Source organism: Phyllobates terribilis, unplaced genomic scaffold (assembly GCF_046119375.1).
Source record: "Phyllobates terribilis strain yellow unplaced genomic scaffold, ASM4611937v1 Scaffold_4__5_contigs__length_816908805, whole genome shotgun sequence".
NCBI classification, from domain to species: Eukaryota; Metazoa; Chordata; class Amphibia; order Anura; family Dendrobatidae; genus Phyllobates; species Phyllobates terribilis.
In genome coordinates this window covers 456,908,927-456,936,666 of record NW_027362764.1, presented here as the reverse complement: position 1 = coordinate 456,936,666, position 27,740 = coordinate 456,908,927, and the positions used below count along the sequence as shown (strand labels likewise).

The 27,740-nt window shown below is 41.4% G+C and overlaps 1 protein-coding gene across 1 annotated transcript in view; it reads right to left on the bottom strand.

Moving 5' to 3' along the window:
* CUNH5orf22 (chromosome unknown C5orf22 homolog) overlaps window positions 1-27,740 on the bottom strand; it is a 97,250-nt gene that overhangs the window by 41,805 nt on the left and 27,705 nt on the right. The window contains exons 3-6 of the mRNA XM_073678642.1: window positions 21,162-21,311; window positions 9,439-9,874; window positions 7,670-7,732; window positions 3,908-4,029 (exon numbers count right to left, since the gene is read on the bottom strand). Coding sequence (XP_073534743.1) covers window positions 3,908-4,029; window positions 7,670-7,732; window positions 9,439-9,874; window positions 21,162-21,311 — 771 coding nt within the window. The remainder of the gene's footprint in view (window positions 1-3,907; window positions 4,030-7,669; window positions 7,733-9,438; window positions 9,875-21,161; window positions 21,312-27,740) is intronic.

Here is a 27,740-nt window from a genome sequence, read left to right as displayed (position 1 = left end):
ATATTAAATACTTGGGAGTCCTAATTACCAGTAACCAAAGAGATTTGTATCAAAGTAGCTTCCTAACACTCACCACCACCATTAAAAACCTTCTAAAATCTTATGACCCATCATATTTATCTTGGATGGAGAGGGAAAATGTAGTAAATGCTTACATACTTCCAAAAAAATTAATATTCTACACAATAAACATGCTACCTATTAGCCTTCCTAAAACCTTTTTTTCAACTATTAAGCAACGTATCTCCTTTTATATTTGGAAATATAAAAAATCTGGATTACCAAAAACTTCTTACCTATCCTAAGTCTTTAGGAGGATTAGGCTTGCCAGACATCCATTCCTACTACAAAGCAATCCATATTGGTAGGTGGTTGAAACTGGCTCATTCCCATAAACAAAAAAAGATAGAGGATATTGAACTTCTGCTAATTGGTAGACAATCTCACCAATACATCTGGACTGATAATCCACCTCCAATAGACATTAAATTAGATGGCATCACTACCACGACCCTAAAAATTAAGAGAAAGCTAATGAATACCCTATCCCCTTCAAATGCCTCATCAGCCTTAGTGACAATTTTCACTATTCAATATCTCCTTGAGCACAACTATGTAGAGGTATATGACCTGTGGTCCTACTTATCCATGTACACCATTTCCCAATCCTTAACTAACAAAGTCCTTAAGATAATCTCATGGTCAAAGGAAGCTAAAAAGCATCCTACAAACTTTCTGCAACAAATCCATGTCATTCACGTTCTGAAGCAATTTAGAATGCAAAATATTCTCACTTTTATCGCATATATTCTGGCACTGCTCTAGTTTACAACCATTTTGGTCAGAAATTAACTCGACATTATGCAATCTAGGTTTAATGACAAAGGATCTAAAACCAGTTGAAGTACTACTACACTGCCCCTCAAAACATTAAAATAAAAAGCGACCTATTCGCTTTAATGATAGGAGCAGCGAAACACTTAATCCCAATCCACTTGAAGCAAACTATCCCACCCACACATTTGTAATGGTTAGAAAAGATACGTTTGATTTATAAACTGGGGGAACGCTGAAGCTGGGAAACACAATTACTATAATCATTCCAAAACACTTCGCTACCTTGGCCTCTAAAACCAGTCCAAAGCATCAATGCCTTCATCTTGCAGGGACTGCTGACACACTTCAGCCACATGAGGCCTAGCACTGTCATGCATCAGAAGGAACCCAGGGCCAACTGCACCAGCATATGGTCTCACAATGGGTCTGAGGATCTCATCCCGATACCTAATGGCAGTCAGGCTACCTCTGGCTAGTACATAGGGCTGTGCGGTCCTCCAAAGAAATGCCACCTCACACCATTACTGACCCGCTGTCAAACCGGTCATGCTGGAGGATGTTGCAGGCAGCAGATCGCTCTCCACGGCGTCTCCAGACTCTGTCACATATGCTCAGTGTGAACCTGCTCTCATCTGTGAAGAACACAGGGTGCCAATGTCGAATCAGGCAATCTTGGTGTTCTCTGGCAAATGCCAATAGCCCTGCACAGTGTTGGGCAGTAAGCACAACACCCACTTGTGGATGTCGGGCCCTCATACCACCCTCATGGAGTCAGTTTCTGGCAGTTTGAGCAGACACATGGATGTTAGAGGCCTGCTGGAGGCAAACATTGGAGCTCCCCCACAAGTGACCCCATTTTGGAAACTAGACCCCCCAAGGCACCTATCTAGATGCATAGTGAGCACTTGGAACCCCAGGTGCTTCACAAATTGATTCATAAAAATGAAAAAGTGGTTTTTTTTTTCACTTTTTCATTTTTACGAATCAATTTGTGAAGCACCTGGGGGTTCCAAGTGCTCACTATGCATCTATAAAGGTGCCTTGGGGGGTCTAGTTTCCAAAATGGGGTCACTTGTGGGGGAGCTCCAAAGTTTGGGCACACAGGGGCTCTCCAAACACAACATGGCGTCCGCTAATAATTCAAGCAAATTTTACAATCAAAAAGTCAAATGGCGCTCCAGTGTTTTTTCCCCAAATATTGGGTATCTGCGTGCCCAGGGGAAATTGCACAACAAATTTTGGGGTCCATTTTTTCTTGTTACCCCTGTGAAAATAAAAAAAATTGGGTCTAAAGTAACATTTTTGTGAAAAAAGTTAAATGTTCATTTTTTTCTTCCACATTCAAAAAATTCCTGTGAAGCACCTGAAGGGTTAATAAAGTTCTTGAATGTGGTTTTGAGCACCATGAGGGGTGCAGTTTTTAGAATGGTGTCACTTTTGGGTATTTTCTGTCATAAAGACCCCTCAAAGTGACTTCAAATGTGATGTGGTCCCTAAAAAAATGGTTTTGCAAATTTTGTTGGAAAAATGAGAAATCGCTGGTCAACTTTTAACCCTTATAGCTCCCTAACAAAAAAAAATTTTGGTTCCAAAATTGTGCTGATGTAAAGTAGACATGTGGGAAATGTTATTTATTAACTCTTTTGTGTGACATATCGCTCTGATTTCAGGGCTTAAAAATTCAAATTTTGAAAATTGCAAAATTTTCGCCAAATTTCTGTTTTTTTCACAAATAAACGCAAGTGATATCGAAGAAATTTTTCCACAATCATGAAGTACAACATGTCACGAAAAAACATTCTCAGAATCAGGGGGATCCGTTGAAGCGTTCCAGAGTAATTACCTCATAAAGTGACAGTGGTCAGAATTGTAAAAATTGGCCCGGTCATTAACGTGCAAACCAGCTTAGTAGATAAGGTCTCAACATATGTCATCTACACATTGTGGATAGCCTGTGGGCATAAACTGACCTGCGCGGGTTTTTAATATCTGCAGCACATCAATACTATGTGCGGATTCAGTGCAGATTTCACCTTTCACAATAGAAAAGAAGAATTCTGCACCAAACACACAAACGTGCAGATATGAAGCAGGAAAAATATGCCACATGTGACCTTAGCATATATAGAACTAGCTATTTTATGAGCATGTTTGCAATAATTACAACCTGGACAACAGAAGAAAACTTACCACTGAATACCAAAAGCAGGAAAGCACACTTTGCCATTATGCAAATCCTAAAGTTTTAGCCTCAACTGTGGCTGATGAATAAGAAAGAAATGTAGAACATAAGGGCATATGAGCCACACAAGTCTACCTGGCAACATGCACTCATCTGACACAAAGGGCACGTGAGCCCCTAAAACTTGCTTTGCCTGACATTCTCATAATAATAACATCATTTTAGCACTCTTGTTGAAGGTGTGATTTGATGATGAAGCAAATGCCTGTTGACAGATTAAAGACTGGCATAAAACAATACTCCGGAAGCACTGGACTGAGCAGAAAGTGGGATTAATCACTTGTCTGTACGCAGCTCCAGCTTTGTATCATCATTGACTGCATTTGTGATAATCCAACTGCTCCATCTACTGGCACAAGTAAGGCACTGCAAGGGAAATCGTCCACGTAAAATTTACCAGACTGTTCTGGTACCAATTACATCCAATATTATACTGCAGAGCTGTATTCACAATCATGCAGGCTTCAGAGCTAATCTCTCAACTGTGATCTTTACACCCAGTTTTGTACTAACCTGGATGAATTAAAAAGCTTAGATGGTGATCATTTTCAATGACCGCAAGCAGATTTATGAAAGCAGCTCTGGAATTTAATATAGGTATTTCCATAATTGTTGGACTTTTTATACATAATTATTCTCAATGTATTTTCGAAGGTGGAGGTGCTCTTTAGGGTCAAGTGTGACTACTTATTCTACTGACTGAGCTATATAGTTTTCTCCTTTTCTATCCATATTGCTGCAGGGGTGAATATTTTATAATTACATTCTACAGTGCACAATGCAGGTCATAAATCACATAAGTTACATGAAGACATTTTAGAGCCATACCCAGGATTGGAAGCCCATCTCTGTACAGTCTCCTCACTATCATCCTCACAGAAATCTGCAAACGCAGCTTCCAGATCTTCAAGCTGACGGATGCGGCTCTCTACACAGTCAACCAAGGCGTCCTGTGGGCAGGGAAAAGCGGTTACACACATAATGCCATAACCCCTATAGAGATTGGAGCATTCGATTCCATAAACTCAAAAAAACTCTTCTGGCTATACCAGTCTTACAAAGCTGGTTGCAAATGTGACCCTAGTAACTACGGCGTAACACTAAACACTTAAGAGAACGTAGACCAAAATATATTAATATTTCGCGAAAAGGTAAAAGGGTAGTAAAGGATTAGAAACACATGGCTTCTTTCTCTCAAACTCAGCACCATACCTGCCCAAAAGTGGTGCGTGATACGGCATCTCAGCCCTATGAGCGTCAATGGAACTTAGCTGCAATACCAGACACAGACAGGGGTGGCGCTGTTTTTCTAGTCATATACAACCTTATTACATAACTAAACTTTATTCACTGTGCGATTTCAAAGTTCTGAAACTTAACATAGAAATGTAAAATTAATTCATCACAGTTTTCAAGATTTTTGCTTACCGTCAGTGAACGAAAGCATAAATTGCATACACTTGTATTGAGCAAGGCCGCACCCCATCTAGGGACATGGCCGTCCACTGGGCATGGCCTCGCCGAATATAAGCGTATGGAGCGAGGCCATACCCACTAGACGGGCTCTGGCTGGGAGTATACACGTCGCATACATAACCTTCACCTATTTCAGTATAGTGAAATTACTATGAAGTCCAAATGCAGTATGGAGATGGGGCAATATGGGCCTTTAGCTGTAATGGCAACCCATCAGCACCTTGCAATGACATCGCAGGGTAAGAGGATGGGCACCAGAATGCACAGTCACGCCAGGTCACACCATTTAAATGTCATTTTCAGAGATTTAAAGGGCTTTTCCCACTAACAATGTACATCTTAATCAATAGATCTTGGAATAATAATAACTTCCACGATTGGGTGTGTTTAAATAAAATGTCCCTGTGCGGAGATAATCGTATAAATTTTCCACTGTGTAATGGCTGTATCTGACCGTGTACGGAACATGGTCTGATCATACCACAACTCCTGGGCAGGGGAGGAAGCAAAAGAGGATACAGACATTACAGCACGGGATCACAGCTGATTCTTTCTGTGAGGTAAAACATTTCCCCGCCTGCCTTTAAACAATGTTTTACTTCAAAGAAAGAATCAGCTGTGATCCCCTGCTGTAATGTCTGTATACTCTTCTGCGTCCTCCCCTGCCCAGGAGCTGTGGTATGATCAGACCATGTCCCTGTACGGTCAGACACAGCCATTACACAGGGGAACATTTATAGGATTCTCTCAGCACAGGAACATTTTATTTAAACACATCCAATTGTGGAAGTTATTATTAGTCCAAGATCTATTGATTAAAATCAACTTTTGTTTCTGAAGAAAACCCCTTTAAGTTATTGAAGGGAACATGTCGTGTCAGGAAAAGTAATATAACTGCAAGTAATAGGTTAAGATAAATAGCATTAAAATCATTCTTGCCTGTCTTACTAGAAGCAACGCTACAAGGAAAAAATGTAACTTCTATCTTCTCTATAGCCAATCACTTTCAGTCATAGGGACATGCATGGAGTGGTGACAATTAGGGCTGTGGAATCAGTAAGCCAAACCTCCGACTCCCTCATACATGGCTCATGTTTAAGTGATAAATTTACTGTAGTAAAATGGTAACATTAGGCTTTTAATCATTAATTTTTCCCCTTATCTGTAGAGGAGGAGCTTCACTACCTATGTACATAAACTGTAGCACAGATTCATCTCAGCTAAAAGTCTAGACCCTTAGATCAGGAATAGGACAGACATTTATAGGACATTTCATAACTTTCCCAAATTCTTAGGGAAAAAATATTCCCCACAAACTGCATTGATCTACTGCACCCAATTTATTACAGCCCTGGTGACAATCACAGCTCACTATAATGTGGTGCAATCACTCCTCGACACTTTCACAGCATGCTACACACACACTGCAGAGCAGGCTGTCAATCAAAATGCTCTTTTCTACTGAGCTTGTAAGCACTGTTTTGAAGCTGACTAGAATTGCTGGTGCATGCTGTTACCTCCTAATCCTGGCGAGCTTCAGAACAATGTTTACAAGCTATACAGCAGCAGTGGCCGGTCTCCTGGGCCCAAGCTGCAAGGAAAAGTACTAATATCTCAAGAACGGACACAAATTTTAATAAAGCAGTGAAATTCAAAATGCTTGTTTTTAGAAGCACTACCAATAATATCCATCTATGAAGATGGGAATACCCTTTAATGCTATAGTTCGTGCTTCTTTAGTGAAACGGAGATCTAGTGAGAACGCTGCTGTGGAGGGCTATGGAATCTTCCCAAGGGTATGTGCACATGTCCAAGACTTACTGCTGCAAATCCTGAAGTGTTGGCAGACAAATTGCTGCATATTTGCCACCTTTTTAATTGCTTCTGTCGCAGATTTTTCCCCATCCATTATTATGGGTGAAATCTACAGCAAAAACGGGGAAAAAATGGACATGCTGTCGATTTAAATGGAAAAACTAAGCAACATGTGGATAAGACCTCAGGCATCTCATTCACGTTGCTCATATTAGGAAATCCTTCACGTTTTGTGACAAAACTGCGCAGGAAAAACACATAAAAAAGCAATATGCCATTAGCATGTTTTGACCCCTCATCCAAGAAGTTTGGACCCAACTCCTGAGTTACAGGTCTGTTAGAAGGTGCTTAGAAACACCGTTTTAATAGTCTTTTATCACTTCTATTAAGAAAAATAATTAGTCAAGGTCTGTAAATGGTTTTGGACTAAAAAGAGCAGTCAAAAGGTACAGTGCTAAATTTATAGATTTACAGATTACTGACATTACTTGGCTTCAAATACATCAGAAATATGTACATTTAATATGATTTTATTTTTTACCTAAATATGAACAATGGCATGAAAGTTATGGAAATGTATTTTAACAAGTCACTACTGTATCCTAAACCCCATATTGTCCAGATGCACTGTCACATACAGATGACATAAGCCATTCCCAGAAACTGGTGTCATCTTTACTAAAAGTGAGGTTTCCCAAAGGAGTTTCCTGGAGCATTTCTTAATAAATAAATGTGTTGTAAATGCAAAATCCAAAAACACAAATATAAAAGTCTCAAAGATTTTAGCCACAGTCCCTGCTGTGAAAAAGTCGCAAATGCATATAAAAATACTTTGCCACCACTGTACCATAAAGCTTGCAGGTGGATCTCCCATTCCCAACATCAGATCAGAGGATGAAATTCAAGGACCACTCCAGCCTTTTTGGTTTCTAATCTCAAAGCTGAAGTGGTATCACGAATGAATGTTGGCTCAGTAATATATGTACCAGCCACTGTAATCTGCTCTCCCCGGCCCCGCTATCTTGTAACCTGAAGTCAGAGGTAACGGACACAAGCTCTCAATGTATGTCTACGAGAACCTCGCACTAGCTCCCGTAGACTTACATTGAGACATGACCCCCAGATCGCACAGCAAGAACTGGAGTGATCCAGCAGGTCACAACCTGCAGAAGACAGCCAGAGCGGTGCCGAGAGCAGAAGACGATGGCAGCTTTATTACTAGGGGGCAGGGAACTTACATTATTGACACCACTCCAGCGAAGGAAAAAAATCATTGGAGTAGCACTTTAAGTGTCTTACCTCTGAGGAACCAGTGCCTGGTTTCTTGAAGCTGTACAATTCTTGCAAGATTTTATATTCCTCCTGAAAAGAAAAACAAGTAAAAACATAAAAAGCCAGTAGCAAACCATTGCACCAAAACCCACTAGTGGCTTGTAAACTCACTGCGTTTTTGCCACATTTTTAAGTCGAGGAAAAAAAAATCGTAGCATTTTTAGTACCAGCAAAGTGAGAGAGTTCAGAATCTCGTGGACATGCATTTATTTTTTGAATATGAATATATTTTTGACTTTTATCAGTGTTTGCTAAATGAGTATTTTAATTGTCCATTTAGCATTTTGCCTTGAGAAATAAGTAATTGATCCCTCTGGCGAACAAAACTTAATACTTGGTGGCAAAACCCTTGTTGGCAAGCACAGCAGTCAGACGTTGTTTGTAGTTGATGATGAGGGTTGTGCACATTTCAGGAGGAATTTTGGTCCACTCCTCTCTGCTGATCATCTCTAAATCATTAAGATTTTGAGGCTTTCGCTTGGCAACTCGGAGCTTCAACTCCCTCCATAAGTGTTCTATGGGATTAAGGTCTGGAGACTGGCTAGGTCACTGCATGATCTTACTGTGCTTCTTTTTGAGCCACTCCTTTGTTGCCTTGGCTGTATGTGTTGGGTCATTCTCTTGCTGGAAGACCCAGCCACGACCCATTTTTAATGTCCTGACGGAGGGAAGAAGGTGGTCACTCAGGATTTTACGGTACATGGCTCCATCCATTCTCTCATTGATGAGGTGAAGTAGTCCTGTGCCCTTAGCAGAGAAACACCGCCAAAACATAATGTTTCCACCTCCATGCTTGACAGTGGGGACGGTGTTCTTTGGGTCATAGGCAGCATTTCTCTTCCTCTAAACACAGCCAGTTGAGTTAATGCCAAAGAGCTCAATTTTTGTCTCATCTGACCACAGCACCTTCTCCCAATAACTCACAGAATCATCCAGGTGTTCATTGGCAAACTTCAGACGGACCTGCACATGTACCTTCTTGAGCAGGGGGACCTTGCAGGCACTGCAGGATTTTAAACCTTTAAGGTGTAATAGGTTACAAATAGTTTTCTTGGTGACTGTAGTCCCAGCTGCCTTAAGATCATTAACAAGTTCCCCCGTGTAGTTTTAGGCTGATCTCTCACCTTCCTCATGATCAAGGATACCCCACGAGGTGAGATTTTGCATGGTGCCCCAGATCAATGTCGATTGACAGTCATTTTATATTTCTGCCATTTTCTTACTATTGCACCAACAGTTGTCTCCTTCTCACCCAGCAGCTTACTTATGTTTTTTTAGCCCATTCCAGCTCTGTGCAGGTCTATGATTTTGCCCCTGACATCCTTAGAAGGCTCTTTGGTCTTGCCCATGTTGTAGAGGTTAGAGTCTGACTGATTAATTGAATCTGTGGACAGGAGCCTTTTATACAGGTGACTATGTAAGACAGCTGTCTTTAATGCAGGTAACGAGTTGATTAGGAGCGTCTAACTGGTCTGTAGGAGCCAGAACTCATAATGGTTTGCAGGGGATCAAATATATCTATTTCTCATTGCAAAATACAAAAAATGTTATATAATTTACACAATGATTTTCTTGATTTTTTGGGGGATATTCTCTCTCTCAATGTTAAAATTAACCCACCCTTAAAATTATAGACTGTTCATGTCTTTGTGAGTGGGCGAACTTATAAAAACAGCAAGGGATCAAATAATTATTTCCTTCACCGTAACTCCTTGGGACAATAGTCTCATACATACCTGTGTGTACATTTCTTTGAAAGGATTCTTCACTGAAAAGAAATCTAGATCTATATCCAGGACATACGCATCCCCTTTCTCCAAGACTTGTAGAATGCCTCTAGCGAGTTTTGCATTCATGTCACTACTGGTTTCCATGTTGACACAAGAAGAAGGGTCCTTTCTCAAAAGGCTGTCTGCTTCTTCACACAAAGCAAAGGCACCACTCTGTGAAGACGCACATTGAAATGCAGAGGCAGGACCACCCGCTGCTTCATCATTTTCAGCTAGCTTTAGTTTTTTAGCAGCAGATTCACCTTTGTCTGTATCTTCACAGCCTGGTTCCTTCACAGGGTTCAACAACATGACATCCAAATGAAGAGGTTTGGCATTTTCAAGCTGTTCCTCAGGAACATAAAGACCATCACTTAAAAAGTAATCATCCGTGCTTGTGACCCTGAATTAACAAGACAAAAAAAAACTTATTTTTGCAAAATAGAAGTTTAAATTCTGGTCTTTACATCTCATGAAAACAGGTCAATATGCAACAGTATGAATACAGCTCACTCCAATAAATACTATGAGAAGTAGAACATTTGGCAAAATGAGGCATGATGCCCTCAAGGTCGTCAGGCTCCACATTACACCAGTAATGCTATATTTTCTTATCCCACTTTGACATACATGCAAAATCCAGAGTAGTATTTGCTGTTTTAAAGTGGACCTGTAACCAGAAAATAAAAACGCTACCAACCTGCAGATATGGAGTTAATCTGCAGGTTAATAGCGTTAACCAATTATGGGCGCTGGGCAGGTTAGTAATGCCATTAACCCGCAGATTAACAGCGTTTTTTTTTCCTGGTGACAGGCTCCCTTTAAGAGAGGTATACAGATAGATAATGTGTGTGTGTGTGTGTGTGTGTGTGTGTGTGTGTGTATGTGTGTGTATGTGTGTGTATGTGTGTGTATGTGTGTGTATGTGTGTGTATGTGTGTGTATGTGTGTGTATGTATATGTGTGTGTGTATATGTGTGTATGTATGTATGTATGTATGTATGTATGTATGTATGTATGTATGTATGTATGTATGTATGTATGTATGTGTATATATATATATATATATATATATATATATATATATATATATATATATATATATATATATATATATAGATATATAGATATATATATAGATATAGATCATACAGACCAAAAGTTTGGACACACTTCATTTAAAGATTTTTCTGTATTGTCATGACTATGAAAATTGTACATTCACACTGAAGGCATCAAAACTATGAATTAACACATGTGGAATTATATACTTAACAAAAACGTGTGAAACAACTTAAAATATGTCTTATATTCTAGGTTCTTCAAAGTAGCCACCTTTTGCTTTCATGACTGCTTTGCACACTCTTGGCATTCTCTTGATGAGCTTCAAGAGGTAGTCACCGGAAATGGTCTTCCAACAATCTCGAAGGAGTTCCCAGAGATGCTTAGCGCTTGTTGGCCCTTTTGCCTTCACTCTGCGGTCCAGCTCTTTCCAAACCATCTCGATTGGGTTCAGGTCTGGTGACTGTGGAGGCCAGGTCATCTGGCTTAGCACCCCATCACTCTCCCTCTTGGTCAAATAGCCCTTACAAAGCCTGGAGGTGTATTTGGGGTCATTGTCCTGATGAAAAATAAATGATGGCCCAACTAAAGGCAAACCGGATGGAATAGCATGCCGCTGCAAGATGCTGTGGTAGCCATGCTGGTTCAGTATGCCTTCAATTTTGAATAAATCCCCAACAGTGTCACCAGCAAAGCAACCCAACACCATCACACCTTCTCCTCCATGCTTCACGGTGGGAACCAGGCATGTAGAGTCCATCCGTTCACCTTTTCTGCGTCGCAAAAAGACACGGTGGTTGGAACCAAAGATCTCAAATTTGGACTCATCAAACCAAAGCACAGATTTCCACTTGTCTAATGTCCATTACTTGTGTTCTTTAGCCCAAACAAGTCTCTTCTGCTTGTTGCCTGTCCTTAGCCATGGTTTCCTAGCAGCTATTTTACCATGAAGGCCTGCTGCACAAAGTCTCCTCTTAATAGTTGTTGAAGAAATGTGTCTGCTGCTAGAACTCTGTGTGGCATTGACCTGGTCTCTAATCTGAGCTGCTGTTAACCTGCGATTTCTGAGGCTGGTGACTCGGATAAACTTATCCTCAGAAGCAGAGGTGACTCTTGGTCTTCCTTTCCTGGGGCGGTTCTCATGTGAGCCAGTTTCTTTGTAGCGCTTGATGGTTTTTGCAACTGCACTTGGGGACACTTTCAAAGTTTTCCCAATTTTTCGCACTGACTGACCTTCATTTCTTAAAATAATGATGGCCACTTGTTTTTCTTTACTTAGAATTTGTATTATGGCAAGAAAAAAGCAGCTAACAGTCTATTCAGTAGGACTATCAGCTGTGTATCCACCAGACTTCTGCACATCACAACTGATGGTCCCAACCCCATTTATAAGGCAAGAAATCCCACTTATTAAACCTGACAGGGCACACCTGTAAAGTGAAAACCATTTCCGGTGACTACCTCTTGAAGCTCATCAAGAAAATGCCAAGAGTGCGCAAAGCAGTCATCAAAGCAAAAGATGGCTACTTTGAAGAACCTAGAATATAAGACATATTTTCAGTTGTTTCACACTTTTTTGTTAAGTATATAATTCCACATGTGTTAATTCATAGTTTTGATGCCTTCAGTGTGTATGTACAATTTCCATAGTCATGAAAATACAGAAAAATCTTTAAATAAGGTGTGTCCAAACTTTTGGTCTGTACTATACTAGAGATCTGGGCGTTTCTAGAGAGGCAATTTATCAACTGAAGCGGTCGGCGGCGTCATTGCCTCCTGGGATGGTACCACAGAAGAAGTCAGACTCTGGCGTACCCAAGAAAACTTAACAAAGGACTGAGGAGCTTTTAAAGCCTGAAGCGATGTCAAATCCTTCTATAACCACCATTGAACTCAAAAACAAGTATCCTACGCTCCTCCAGAATGTCACAACTAGGACAATTCATCACAACCTGCAAAAGGACCTGGGCCTACCAATTTGCCATGCTGCAAAGAAGCCCCTGCTCACAGCAGCAATGAAGAAGAAAAGGTTTGCCTTTTGTAAGAAATATTAAGTGTAGCGCTGGCGTCCCTGCCCTCTGCTAGGCAGGGACGCTGCTCCCCTCACCGCTCTGCTCCGTGCCCGGCGTCCTCTCCCCGCTCTGCTGTCAGCGCGCGCTCCTTCCCGGCGTCCTCCTCCCGCTCTGCTCTCTGCGCGCGCTCCTTCCCGGCCCCTGTGCTTAGGGCGCGCGCGCTCCCCTCCTCTTAAAGGGGCCGCGCGCGCCGTCCTAAGGAGTCCCCGGCCAATGGCCGGAGGACTTCATCATATATAAGGCACCTCCTCCAAAATGGAGGTGCCCGAGCAATGTTGTTTGCACCTGTGTCTCACCTGTGCTTCAGCCCTCAGGTCCCGTTGCCAGTTACCTGCCAGTTTCCTGCTAGTTACCTGCCAGTTACCTGCCTGATTCCTGCCTGAATACTTGTTACCTGTCTGCCAGTCTGAGGTCCGACGGTCTGCCTTACTACTCCTGTCAGTCTGTCTAAAGGACCAGCCTGCCCGCTCACCTGGGAGCGCATATCAGCTACCTGCCTGCTTGCCTGAGGTCCGACGGTCTGCCTTACTACTCCGGTCAGTCTGTCTATGGACCAGCTTGCCCGCTCACCTGGGAGCGCTTCTCCGTTATCTGCCTGCTTGCCAGCCCGGAGGCTCCGTTGTCACGTGCTGTGACCACCAGCTATCTCAGAGACTCTTGCCCGCTCACCTGGGAGCGCATCTCCGTTACCTGCCTGCTTGCCAGCCCGGAGGTCCCGTTGTCACGTGCGGTGACCACCAGCTATTCCAGAGACTCTTGCCCGCTCACCTGGGAGCGCTTCTCCGTTACCTACCTGCCTGCCAGCCCGGAGGTTCCGCCGTCACGTGCCGTGACCACCTGCTATTCCAGAGACTCTCGCTTGCTCACCTGGGAGCACACATCTTCCATCTGCCTGCTAGCCTACCCGGAGGCTCTGCCATCACAGGTCGTACCTACCCCTTACCCAGAGACTGCCCTGATCACTTGCCGTAACTCCCTGTCCGTTCACCCAGAGACTGCCACCCGCTCCCTTACAAGGGCCGCCCCCTTGTATAGTAGCTCAGAGGTTCCGCCTCCCGGACCCGTTACATTAAGATTGGACATCTGAAAAGTGGAAGAAAGTGAGGTTTAGTTATGAGAGGACTTTTAGGTTGGTCAGGGGATGTTCAAAGATTGTATGTCGTCAGATTACTGTGTCACAGTATGACCCGAAATATGTGGTTAAGACTGTTAAACACCCTGATAGTGTGGATTGGTGTGGGGTGCATTCAGTGGAAGCATGGGCAAGGCAAATCCGCACTTCATTCCCAAGAATGTAAGTATGAAAGCAAGCAGTAATATTAATGTTTTGGAAGAACATTTGCTTAATTTTGGGTCATTCATCAGTATCATTACTTTATGCATGATGGAGCTCCAGCCCACAAGGCCAAGGCAATGACAAAGTTTCTCAATGGCCTTAACATTAACATTTAAGAGTGACTAGGTAATTCCCCTGACCTTAACACCCCCAAAAAATGCCTGAAATTTGATGGAAAACGAGGTTTAAGAGACACGACCCGGGAACATCAACGATCTAAAGGAGGCGCTGAAGACACTGGGGGGAACCATGGACTCCACGTACTTCATCAGCCTCGCTGAATCCATGCCTAAACGACTGCAGATGGTGATAAAATGTAAGGATGACACCACAAAATACTAATTGTAACCTGTGTGTACATGCACCAGGGCTGTGGAGTCTGTGTCCATTCTGGTGGAATCGGTATAAAATGGACCGGCTCCTAAAATAAATAATAAATTGTGTACAGTAGTACAATGCAGGATGTGTTGTAAATGTCTTCATAAGAATTTGGGAACGTTATGAGATGTCCTATAAATGTCTGTTCTATATAATGAAATATATATATATATATATATATATATATATATATATATATATATATATATATATACACACACACATACATACATACATACACATACGTATAGACACAAGCATACTTTAAATATAAAAAATATATATTGTATTATATACACACACACTATTCACCTAAATTGTAGTAAAACTGTAAGGTACACTTATTAATATGCCTCTAGAGCTATTCCCTTTGGTTCCTGGTTTAGCAGCTCCATGTCTGGCTTGTATGACACAGAAGCATTTTCTGTATGGACACATGACCATTGCTGTGAAGAGTGCAGACTGACTACTCATTTCAATAGCTCCTTCATGGTCAGGACCATGCATAGACAGAAGGGGTTTAGATTAGATATTCAAGTAAGCCAGTCAGCCAGGCCCCTTCAGACAGAGCAATGATGACTTGTTGGCACAGAAAATGCTATCCTGTGCTGAGAACAGGGTTGGCGTTGGAGATGCCACAAACAGTAACTTGAGGGATGAGCCCCACATCAGGGCATCTGTGATAATGGAAGCATATTAGTAAGTCATGCAGCTCACTAATCAACACATGTGTAAGACAAATTAGCTTGTGACTGGACAACCGTATGATCACTTTTGAAATAATATAAATTTGTATAAAAGGGGCGCAGAAAAAATAAAAAAAGGTATTAAAGAGTGCTAGCCAATGTACATGACCAGTAGAAGTTCATCAAGAAAAGACAAAACAAACCCCTAACAAGATAATTAACCCCTTAAGGACCGGGCCTTATTTTTTAAATCTGACCAGTGTCACTTTATGAGGTAATAACTCTGCAACACTTCAATGGATCCCACGGATACTGAGACAGGTCTTTCATTACATATTGTACTTAATGATAGTGGTAAAATTTATTTGCGTTTGTGAAAAAAAAAATGGAAATTTGGCAAAAATTTTGCAATTTTCAAATTTAGAATTGTTATGCCCTTAAATCAGAGAGAGATATGTCACACAAAATACATAACATTTCCCACATGTCTACTTTACATCAGCACAATTTTGGAAACAAATTTTTTTTTTTGTTAGGAAGTTATAAGGGTTAAAAGTTGACCAGCGATTTCTCATTTTTCCAACAAAATTTACAAAAACATTTTTTTAGAGACCACATCACATTTGAAGTGACTTTGAGGGGCCTTTATGACAGAAAATACCCTAAAGTGACACCATTCTAAAAACTGCACCCCTCAAGGTGCTCAAAACCACATTCAAGAAGTAATTAGGAAGAAAAAAAAATAACATTTAACTTTTTTTCACATAAAATTTAATTTAGACTCAATTTTTTTTTATTTTCACAAGGGTAACAGATAAAAATGGACCCCAAAATGTATTGTGCAATTTCTCCTGAGCACGGCGATACCCAATATGTGGCGGAAAACCACTGTTCGGGCACATGGCATGGCTCAGAAGGGAAGGAGCGCCATTTGACTTTTTGAATTCAAAACTGGCAGGAATTGAGAGCGGACGCCATGTCGCATTTAGAGAGCCCATGATGTGCCTAAACAGTAGAGACCTCCAACAAGTGACCCCATTTTGGAAACTAGACCCCTCAATAAACTGATCTAGATGTGTGGTGAGCACTTTGAACCCTCAGGTGCTTCACAGACGTTTATAACATAGAGCCATGAAAATAAAAAAATCTATTTTTTTCCACAAAAAATTTCTTTTAGCCCCAATTTTTTTATTTTCACAAAGGTAACAGGAGAAAATGGACCTCATTTAGTTGTGCAATTTCTTCTGAGTATGCCAATACCTTACATGTAATTGGGAACTACTTTTGAGGCATAGTGCAAAGGTCAGAAGGGAAGGAGCACTCTATTATAGTGCAGATTTTAATGTTATGGTTTGAGGGTGACATGACCCACTAGGAGATCCCATGAGGTGCCATAACAGCAAAATTCCACGTAAGTGGCCCCATTTTAGAAACTGCACCTCTCAATGAACTCATCTATGGGTGCAGTGATCATATTGACACCACAGGTGTGTCACAGAATTTAATACCATTGGGCAGTAAAGAAAAATAATTACATTTTTACCACAAAAAGTTTGTTTTATCCCCAGATTTTACATTTTCAAATGGGGATAATGGATAAAACTGGCACCAAAATTTGTCTCACAATTTCTGCTGAATGTGGCAATACCCCATATGTGGCTGTACAGTACAGCTTAGCCACACGGCGACACTCGAGAGGGATGGAGCACTATTCGACTCCTGGAGCGCAGATTTTCCTAGAATAGTTTGCGGACTCCATATACAGAGACTGTAAGTGCTAGAAGAGCAGAATCCCCCTCAAGTGACCCTATTTTGGAAATTATACCACTACCAAACATGTGGATGCTAATATGGTTTAGGCACACACTGGAGCTCAGAAGGGTGGGGGGGGCATTAGAATTTCGGAGCGCTGAATTTCGGGGAGAGGAGCCATTTCACTTTTCCAGAGCATTTGTGCTACCAGTAATATATTTCCATTGACAGATGATGGACCTGAGTGGGTTTTTTGTGGATTGAGTTAAAGCTTTTATTGGGAACATTTTACATAACATTTGGGATCACGTTTATCTGTCGCTCTATGCTGAGCAATTGCTTTGGGGTTTCCATCTAAATCTCTGAGTGATGTGATTCAGGTGACACCCCCCAGAGGATAGGTTCACTATAATGAGGCAGCAGAGTTACTCTGGACTCTGTGTGGCCTCTGTTCAGCATTGTCCTTTTCAGAGGTGCAAAAAACTGCGGCCGACCACGCTTTTATTCATGCATAAAAAGACGGACACTGCCGGATCACAGGTCAGACAGCGTCCACAGTGCCTCCATCTGCCTAACTATAGGGAATCTTCCTCCGGGACAGTCATGTGACGGCTTGTTTTTTGCGGGACAAGTTGACGTTTTTATTTGCACAATTGTCATTACACATGACATTTTCTGATCGCTTAATATTCCAATTTTTGGGGAGGGAGCATGAACAAAAACTGGCAATTCAGGAATTGTTTTTTTTAATGCCGTTCCGTGTGTGGTAAAATTGATAAGGCAGCTTCATTCTTCGGGTCAGTTTGTTTACAGCGGTACCACATTTATAGCTTTTTTTGTGTTTTGGAGTTTTTACACAATAAAAACAATATTTTATTTTGCATTGCTTTATTCATTGCTTTTTTATTTTTCGGCTGATGGAACTGTATGGCGGCTTGTTTTTTGCGGGACAAGATGACGTTTTCAGCGGTACCAATTTTATTTATTTTTTTTTTTATCGCGTTTTATTCCGCTTTTTTCCAGCAATATGATAAAGCATTGATTGCGTTGTTTTTTTTGTTTTTTTTTTACGGCGTTCACTGAAGGGGTTAACTAGCGTGACACTTTATAGTTCGGATCATTCCGGACACGGCGATACCAAATGTGTGTACTTATTTTTTATTTCATTTTTTTTTTTTTTTTTACATTTAAATGTGTATTTATTAGTGAATATTTTTATTATTTTTTACATTTTTTTTTTTTTTTTTTTTTAACTTTTTTACTAAGTCCCTTTATGGGACTTTCACTTTTTTCTCTTTGATCACAGGTATAATGCATTGCAACGCACTAGATTGGAGTGCATTATACCTATAGTGAAAGTTCCTGAGACCATGCTGTGAGCATGGTCTCAGCAGCTTTCCATAGCTTGGGACACCAGGTCACCATGGCAACGATCGGGCCCCGCGATTACATCGCGGGGGCGCCGATCTGAAGGCAGAGGGAGCTCCCGTCCCTCTGCCTGCCTGCTGCACTCGATTGCAGCATTCAGAGGGTTAACAGCCAGGGGTGGTGATGGCATCGCTCCTGGCTGTTTAGTGCCGGAGCTCAGCCACCAGCAGCGCTGACCTCTGGCACTAATCAGACAGGAGGTGCTGATATTACAGCATCTCCTGCACGATCACAGCAATCTGGGTGCGAGAACCACCGGCATGGGTCCCTGCACCCCTTCCCCTGCTGCTCAGCTGTCACAGACAGCTGTCGGCACTTAACTGTCACTGCGTGTTTTAGTGTCCGTCATTGGGCGTTATGGGGTTAAGGTCTGAAACCTTGGTCAAAGTTATCTGAGCACACAAATCTGCAAGGGTGCCCAAACTTTTGTATTGGCCCATTTTCCTCTTTTGTAATTTTTAAAATGTAAAATATGAACATATATATATATTTTTGCCTAAAATACAAAAGGAAATGTGTCATCTTTAACTTTAGGCTTTTTAGAGATCATTTAATCTTCAACTGTTCACAATAACAGTAATTTTGACCAGGGGTGCCCAGACTTTTACATGCCACTGTAAGAACTATACCAATAATGAAGATCACAGTATAGTCACAGCAGCAGTGACAACAAAATATCCATTCAGGAAAGAATAAATAGCACGGTTATATCCACGTCTCCAAAGAATACTCCAAGTGTGGACAGCTACCCTAGGGTTGTATCACGGCTGAGCAACTGTACTGTGATTTTTGCCATTATTGGTATAGTGCTAGACAATGCATTATTTAACTTAGGATTATATAATGGGGTAGCCTATATGACAAAGCGATGTATTATACAAATTGTGTATGTGGATTTACCACATGGACAGATTGCAGATGAGCATTGTTTCATTGTCTGAGCCGCCCATATGTTGGTTATTTATTTTCCATGTGGGGAGGCTTTTTAGCCCTATTATAGCTTCATTGTCTTTGGACAATTTACTTGTTTCTAAATGTCTATATGTTGGTCTGTGAGTTCTATGTAAATATGCCTTATATTTTTAATTGGCTGTACATGGTATAATTTGTATTTTCTTGGTCAGCCCCTATGAAATAATGCTAGAGCTTTTTGGGGAATTAATCTACAAACCAAATGATTCTTTTTGATACATTGCTTTAGCAGGTCTTGCCGACGGACAATTGCACTCTGATTAAGTAATCTCTTTTACACCAGATACTATCCTATAATCAGATGTAACAAAAAAGAACTGTATTACAAGAGCTAAGCCACTTAGTCAACTAGTTCCAATAGCACTCAAAATGGGAGTTTAGCTCTGGAATAAAAGCTTCCATTAGGCTATGTGCCCACAATGCAGAAATGCTCCGGATTTCTTCCTGAGCGTTTCTGCATCGCCCTGGCAGAAAAAACGCATGCGGATTGTACATGCGGATTGTACATGCGGATGTGAAGCGTTTTTCACATGCATTTCTGCATGCGGGTTATCAAGCGATTTCCAAGCGATTTTAGCATCACTTGGAAAGTGCTTGACAACTTGGTCACACTATATAAATCCATGCAAACGGCATGGATTTATACAGTGTGACCGTAAAAGAATGGTAAAAAAATAAAAAATAAATATTATACTTACCTTCTGATGGCCCCCGATGTCCTTATCCGTTCCGTCCTGGCTTGCCGGCAGCTCGCGATGGTCTAAAAGGATCTGCCATGACGTCATTTAGTCAGCGGTCGCGTGACCCGTCACATGACTAAATGACATCATGGCAGGTCCTTTTAGAAGGTAAGTATAATGTGTATTTTTTATTTTATTCTTTTTTATTTTTACAGGTACTATGGTACCCGGGTCTGGAGGAGAGTCTCCTCTTCTCCAAACCCGGGTACCATCCGCTCATTGAACCGCATGATATCCGCATGTACACCTGTAGTGATTAGCGAGTATGTTCTGTTAACCCTTTTGCAGAGTATGCTCGGGCCGAGCACCGAATAGTTACAGCTGCTCGGTGATATGTTTGAATCAATCCCGTGTGCATGATTTGGACTGTTTGACAGCTTTACTACATGTGAGGAATGTCTATTTCTTACACATTCCTCACATGTATTAAAGTTGTCAAACAGTCGCAAATCATGCACACGGGAGCGATTCAAACATATCACCGAGCAGCTGTAACTACTCGGTGCTCGGCCCGAGCATACTCAGAACAGAACATACTCACTCAACACTAGTAGTGATGCGGATGTCATGCGGTCCAATGCAAGTCAATGGCGGCGAAAACGCTGCGATTCCGCAAAATAATTGGTAGTGCTGCATTTTTTTCCGCAATGATAATCCGCAGCGGAAATTTCCGCAGCATGTGCACAGCACATAAGGATTATCATTGGGGAACAAGGCAGACCTTCTACCAAGCGTTTTTTAAGGATTTCTGTAGCGGAACTGCCGCTGCGGAAACGCTTAAAAAACGCATAGTGGGCACACAGCCTTAGGGATCCTCACAAAATAAAATGCAGTGTAGTTACAACCAGGCTACATTTTTCAGATTTAGGTTTGTTCTGCCAACTGTGGAAGAACATGATAAATGCATGGCACCCTCAGGAACAATACTTTTTTTTTTGCCTGGAGTTTTTCTATAATAAAGATAAACATTCAGCAACTCTGTAGATCTATTGCATTCCTTTTCTTGCAATAAACCCTACAGAGCTGAAGTTCCAATTCTGCTAATGGGGACTAGAAATAGAAAACAAGCTTGTTGAGAGTCAGACAACTTAGCTGAGCTTTTATAGGGCAGTTTTTTTCTGATTGTGTTTCACTAGTGGTGGTTATTTACTTTAAAGGGTTTATCAGTGACTGCAAAATCCTTAGGAAAGTCCAATTCTCAGCAGCCCCACTGAAAAGCTGTCTAAAGTCATGTACAGCTGCCTCAGGACTAGATGGACTATACCTTATTGTAGTTGTAGACTTGTCCTTGCCAACCAGGAAGAAATGCTTGCCTTCTTTGATCTGCTGTGCCCATGATGGATGCACCCATACAACTTCAGAAAAGTGTCCAGCATACACAACAGGCATGATCCAGTTTTCAATACTTAACTCGCTGCAGAAGAATAAAGAGGTGGTAAAAGAACATACTGTATGCTACATTGTACCTGAAATTATATGTATTCCCACAAATACTAAAGATTTTAAAGGGCTTTCTAAGTTTGCCAAATTTGTCCTAGGGGTGAGCCTGCCTCTCGAGCCCTCCCCACTAGTTTTTTTTCCTTGAAGCTGCATGCCCACTATGCATTTTTGCCACGGAATTTCCGCAGCGAAAACGCTTAAAAAACGCTTGGTAATACGTGCCTGATAGTCCCCAATGATAATCCGCATGTGCTTTGCACATGCTGCGGAAATTTCTGCTGCGGATTATCATTGCAGAAAAATACGCAACATGCCCATTAATTTTGCAGACACGCAGCGTAATTGCCGCCATAGACTTGCATTGGAACGTGTAACATTGGCATCACTGCTTCTGCACATGCGGATATCACATGGTTCAATGTGTAGATGTTACCCAGGTCTGGAGAAGAGGAGACTCATCCAGACCTGGGTACCATGGTACCTGTAAAAAAAAAAAAAAAAGAATTTAAAATAAAAAATAAAGATTATACTCCCCTTCCGATGTCCTCCCGGTGTTTTCTCTCCTCCGTCTGGTCTTCTCTATGGGTTGCGGTGTTGTGATGGACCTGCCATGACGTCATTGAGTCATGTGACGTGACACATGACTCAATGATGTCACCGCAGGTCCTTCACAACACCGCAAGCCGCCCAAGACACCGGACGGAGCGGAGAAAACACCGGGAGGACATAGGAAGGTGAGTATAATCTTTATTTTTTACCATTCTTATTCTTTTTCTTAACTAACTAGGTCACACTACTATAAATCCATGCCGGTTGCATGGATTTATATAGTGTGACCAAGTTGTCAAGCACTTTTCCAAGTGATGCTAAAATCGCTTGGAAAGCGCTTGTCAACCCGCATGCAGAAATGCATGCAAAAAGGCTTGACAAACGCTTCTACCTGGCGGGAAAAACGCATGTAAAATCCGCATGCGTTTTTCCTGCCAGGGAGAAGCGGAAAAAATATGCAGCATTTCTGAATCGTGGGCACATAGCCTAAATGCTGCTGCAATTTTGTGCCATTTAACACAAGTGACACATGCAACCAATAGGAGTCATTCCACTAAGCAATAATTCATACTTGTTAATATTACTTAATATGGTGCCAAGGAGCTTTTACAGTATGCAACATCGGAATTTGGGACTGTGATCAAGATCGACATGGCAACTAAAACACAGTCTCATCTACATGTTTAGCCATATAACCAGCTTCCTCAGAGGTAATGTAGAAATACCAAAGATGAAGCAGGGCGAAACTAGGCTTAATAAATACAGTGCATGTTACATCAATAACGTTTAAGACTGACATACTTAAAAAAAGAAAAAAAAAAAAGCTTCTCCTTGTGCTTCTCATTGGTCCTTAAAAGGAATCTGTCACCAGATTTGACCTATGTAAACTAATAATAAAGGCACACAGGATATAAACTGCTGAAAAAAGTCATACCTGTATGTCTCATATCAGATGTATGGTTGATGAATCACCTTTTATCACTTTATATAAATGACCTCTTCCAGGCTATGGGGAAGATGTAGCCTGGAAGATAACTCTGCTTCTAGAGGTTACTGCACATGAAGGGTGAGTTAACAGTGTGATGTGTAATGGCCGCTCTCTGCTCTCCTGATCTCACTGCAGAGCTGAGTGTGATTATACCTGACGCATCTGCAGGTTCCTCTCGGCTTCAGCTTCCATCTCACAGGCAGACAGTGTTACAATACAGCAGAGATCAGGGAGCTGGAAAAAAAATGTGTTTGCAAGAATACAAAGTTAATTTCTCATGTTCTGTGTTAGTTACTTGTCTCACACTGGTAACGCCCCCTATTTAATATAAGCTCTGGAGGCAGAGTTATCTTCCAGGCACTGTCCTCCCCATAACCTGGAAGAGGTACAGTAATTTACATATAAAAAAATGATGTGGATTTTTCTAAAATAAGACATCATGTCGCAGATATGAAGCTAACATTTTATTCAGCTTCCTATGACCTGCATGCCCATATAGACGGCTTAGGAGGGTAGATCCTACAGACAGATTCCATTTAAAGGGGCAAACACTGCAGGATACATTATTGGCATATGGTATTAATGGAGCATGGGAAGTCATGAGAATTTTTGATTCCTGCAGTTGACAAATAACCAATATGTTAAATGGTACATATTGGTTAATACAATAACAGGTACACTATGAAGGCTAAACAAATGGATTTACAGGTCAAAATGGAGAGAATCAAACGAACACCATTTGACAGTAGGAACATACTTTAACAAACTATTTGAACTTTGATTTTTTTTATGAGAGACATTTTTTCCTACATGCTGTCACCATTTAACACTCCACAGTAGTTTTTAGCTGCACCAAAATCATTTATTTGTTTTGCTATTAAATTTTCTCTCCCATGATAATTCTTACTGTTTCACACAAAGTAGTTCACAACAGGCCTGGAAAATGGGACATAGAATTAAATTGCTTCCACCATGGGATATGCTTGACTTCACAACTTATCTTCTAACCTTGTTTTGGAGGTTTTAACTTTTTTTTTATGCTTGTAAAGCAGAATTACTCCAGTATTCTTTCCACTAAACCCTTTTAGTGTTAGTTACTGCAGGTCAGCCCCTGTTTGGATAGGCGCAGATGTACCTCAGCTGATCGGTAAGGGTGCTGGTCTGTGACTGATGATCTATCCTAGGATTGCTCACTAATATAGTAGTAGAAAACTCCTTTATTACAGTTGTCAGAAGTGTGGACAAATATACATGTCAATACTGTATTATACACAGCTAAAAGGCAAATGCACACAAAAGCCTCAAAAAACATTAAGTGGCAACTAGTGGTCATCATCTGCCCAGCGGATTTCAGGTCAGGAACCACCTCAATAAACACGGTCCAAGACTGCTTAAAGGGGTTGTCTCATGAAGATAGCCTCAGTCAAGATACCATATTAGGGTAATATATGAAAATCAATGACCCAAATTCCAGCAGTGTCTCACTTCCTGATCAGTTTACTGTACAGGGTGGGCCATTTATATGGATACACCTAAATAAAATGGGAATGGTTGGTGATATCAACTTCCTGTTTGTGGCACATTAGTATATGGGAGGGGGAAAACTTTTCCAGATGGGTAGTGACCATGGTGGCCATTTTGAAGTCGGCCATTTTGGATCCAACTATATTTTTTTCAATGGGAAGAGGGTCATGTGACACATCAAACGGCGCACACATTATGAGGGCAATCTGGCCATGGCCCACCCGGAGCCCCGGGCGGTACCCCAGATTGCCCTCATTATAATACGCCTATGGGTGTCGGCTCTCGCAGTCCCAGGGATCCTGTGAGGTTGTTATGTCACACGAGCCCTACACCCAAGCAGCGCTGGCGTTGCTGTCCCCCACCTTTTGACATAAAAGTAATCAAGAGGAGGTGAGAAAGCAGCTGTAGCTCTCACCTGCTCTTTATTCCTTATTAGTCTGAGTATAGGTGTCGTTATTTTAATGGGGGCAAACATTCAGCTTGAGTAGGGGTTGCCCTAGTAGTTGATAACTCCCTTTAAAATTACAAGAGCACATAATGGGTTGAAAATACTTAAAGGGAATCTGTCACCACTTTGAAGTTATCAGAGCTCTACTATGGCCATACAGGGTATGGAAAAGTAAATCTATACATACCTGTATGGCCCATAGTAGAGGTTTGATTGCAGAGAAAAGTGCTTTAATCAATTCTATTTTATACAGGCTTGACTGCCAGGGGACGCCAAGAAATCCCCGTCTATGTGCTTATTATTCCCACAAATATTTGCCTATATGCTTAATTATCATATTCCCCCCTCTCCTGCACATCACAGCACCCTGTGACAGACCCTGTGACGTGCACTGTGCTCCCTGACTTCCGAGTATGTGCAAAGTGCCGTTCACATAGAGCGCGCTTTGCTTCATCCCAGCCCCGTCTGCCTGTGCACTGCGCTGCAGGGTTCTATTGCGCAGCCTGCGCAATAGAAACCTGCGGATTTGGGGGAATAATACGCACATAGGCGGGGATTTCTTGGCGTCCCCTGAACGCCAAGCCTGCACAAAATAGAATTAATTAAAGCGCTTCTCTCTGCAATCAAACCTCTACTGTGTGCCATACAGGTATGTATAGATTTACTTTTCTATACCCTGTATGGCCATAGTAGAGGTCTGATAACTCCAAAGTGGTGACAGATTCCCTTTAAAACACAAAATGCAACATTTTAGAACATAGTGGCCACCATAAGAAATGTACATCCTCATTCAAAACCTTCTACAAACACTACATGCACTCATATACCTAGGAAAGATTGAGGCAAAAAATCTGCAACAATAGGCTCAAAATACTCCCAAGATATTTTAGGACATGACTGAAAGAACAAACTAATGCATTTCAAACAAAGGTGTATTGGGCTCCGGACAAAGCCACAGGATGTGGAGGAACACGATGGGCTCCATACCGCTTTTGCATCTACCCTGCATTTGTAATTTATTGTCCATTGTGACAAAACCAGCCCTCCTGCAGTGCTTCTTCATTCATAACAAAATACTTTCACTCGTCCAAGACTAACAGAAATATAGCAGAAATCCTTCACTTATTTCTGAAGCACAGAGTGTCTCATGCTAGCTCTGCAGGGAGTAAACTATGCAGAAAATTTACAGTGGACAATACTTTTCCTCAAGGAAGAGTACCTGAAACATAATACATCAAGTTAGAAACAAAAACTCAGAATTCTCCTAGGCCATGCATTAATTAGTGTAACACCAGAGGCACTCGTACCTCCTGAGGGGTTACACTGCTACAAACCTGTGTATTGAAAATGCTTGCAAACAATCTGAGTTACAACATACTCCATATAGTCTACCTCAGCACTTTAATGGTATCTTAAATGTAAACCAATTAATTACTGAAATCTGCCATAATTCAATTTACTGTAGCTCGTTCAGCATTCTTCAATGATTTATCGCTCGGGTATATGTAAATATAAAACCGCATAACAGCTTGACTAAGGCCGTATGGTGGAATATGTCATACCAGCCAATCAGATTACTTCTGAGACGTGAGAGCTGGAATCTGATGAGCTGCTATAGGCAACTGCTCCACTTTACCTCTGCACCATTTCTCATAAATAATTAGTAACTTTTTTCATTACTTTTTATTTATGCACACCAGCTATCAGTAGGACAAAGTTAAGAAAATATAAAGATTGCTTGTATTCACCAACAGCATGCAGAGGATCTGGAAAATATTAAGGAATTGAGACAAATAAAACATGAACATGTGCATGCCTCATATTAATACTATACCTAACAAGGCGAACACATTACCACTTATCCAAGTCCATTGATACTCCAAACCGGTCTAAAGGGAACTTTAGTATTAGGCCTCTTTCACAAGTCCAGTTATTTCAAGTACTGGAGATATCAGTGTGTCCCAGTGTGGCAACCATGTGCAGCATCAGAATCACACGTACCGGCACCTGAGAATCAGTTGTACAGTACGCGCTGTTCCCAAGCGCTGGGTGCTGCAGGCAAGGCTCATCATTGTCCCCTGCTTGCATCTAGCTCCGCTGCAGAGCAAAGAAAAAACCTTATATAATTCTCCTGTGCTGTATGCGAATTGTTTCAGTCCGCACTTTGTTGACATAAGTGTCATCTCCTGTAATCCACCCAGCACTGCGAATCTTGAGCCTGTGCAGCTAAAGCACAGACCTGCACATGCAGAGTAAAGTCCTGTTATGTGCATGCATGGTTTCACTTGCTGGTTATCTGCTCTCTCAGGGCAGAGCACATCACACCTGCGCAGGTTATGTACTTGAACTGTACAGGCTCATGGTTTGAATAGGGAGCAGAACTGCAGCGTCCAAGTAGGGCCACTATAGCTTTGACAGACCGGCTGTGTTCTGGCAGCATCAGAGAACTTCTGCCACAACTGGTAAAAAATAATCAGCGTGGGTGCTGGGGATCGCTCTCCTACCAGTCAGATTTTGAACCACTTATCCTAACAATAGGCCATCAGTAAAAAAGTAATAAATAACATAAATGAAAAAAAATTATTATACGCTTTTCTCAACGAACGCTGAAAGAATATTACCAATAGAGTGATCATTCGATTGTCTCCGCTCGTCATTGGCCAATATGGAATAAAATGGGAATTGGTTCCTCTGCGGACCAGATACTAAATCCTTCAATGGCTGTACAATCATCAAAACACTTATCTAATATGTATTGCCACCTTAAAGCGGTTGGACACTTTATTTTAATAAATGTGTTAGTAACATGATTTTCTGGCACTTCCTAACATATACAGTGCCGTGAAAAGTATTCATACCCCTTGAACTTTTCCACATTTTTTTCACATTACACC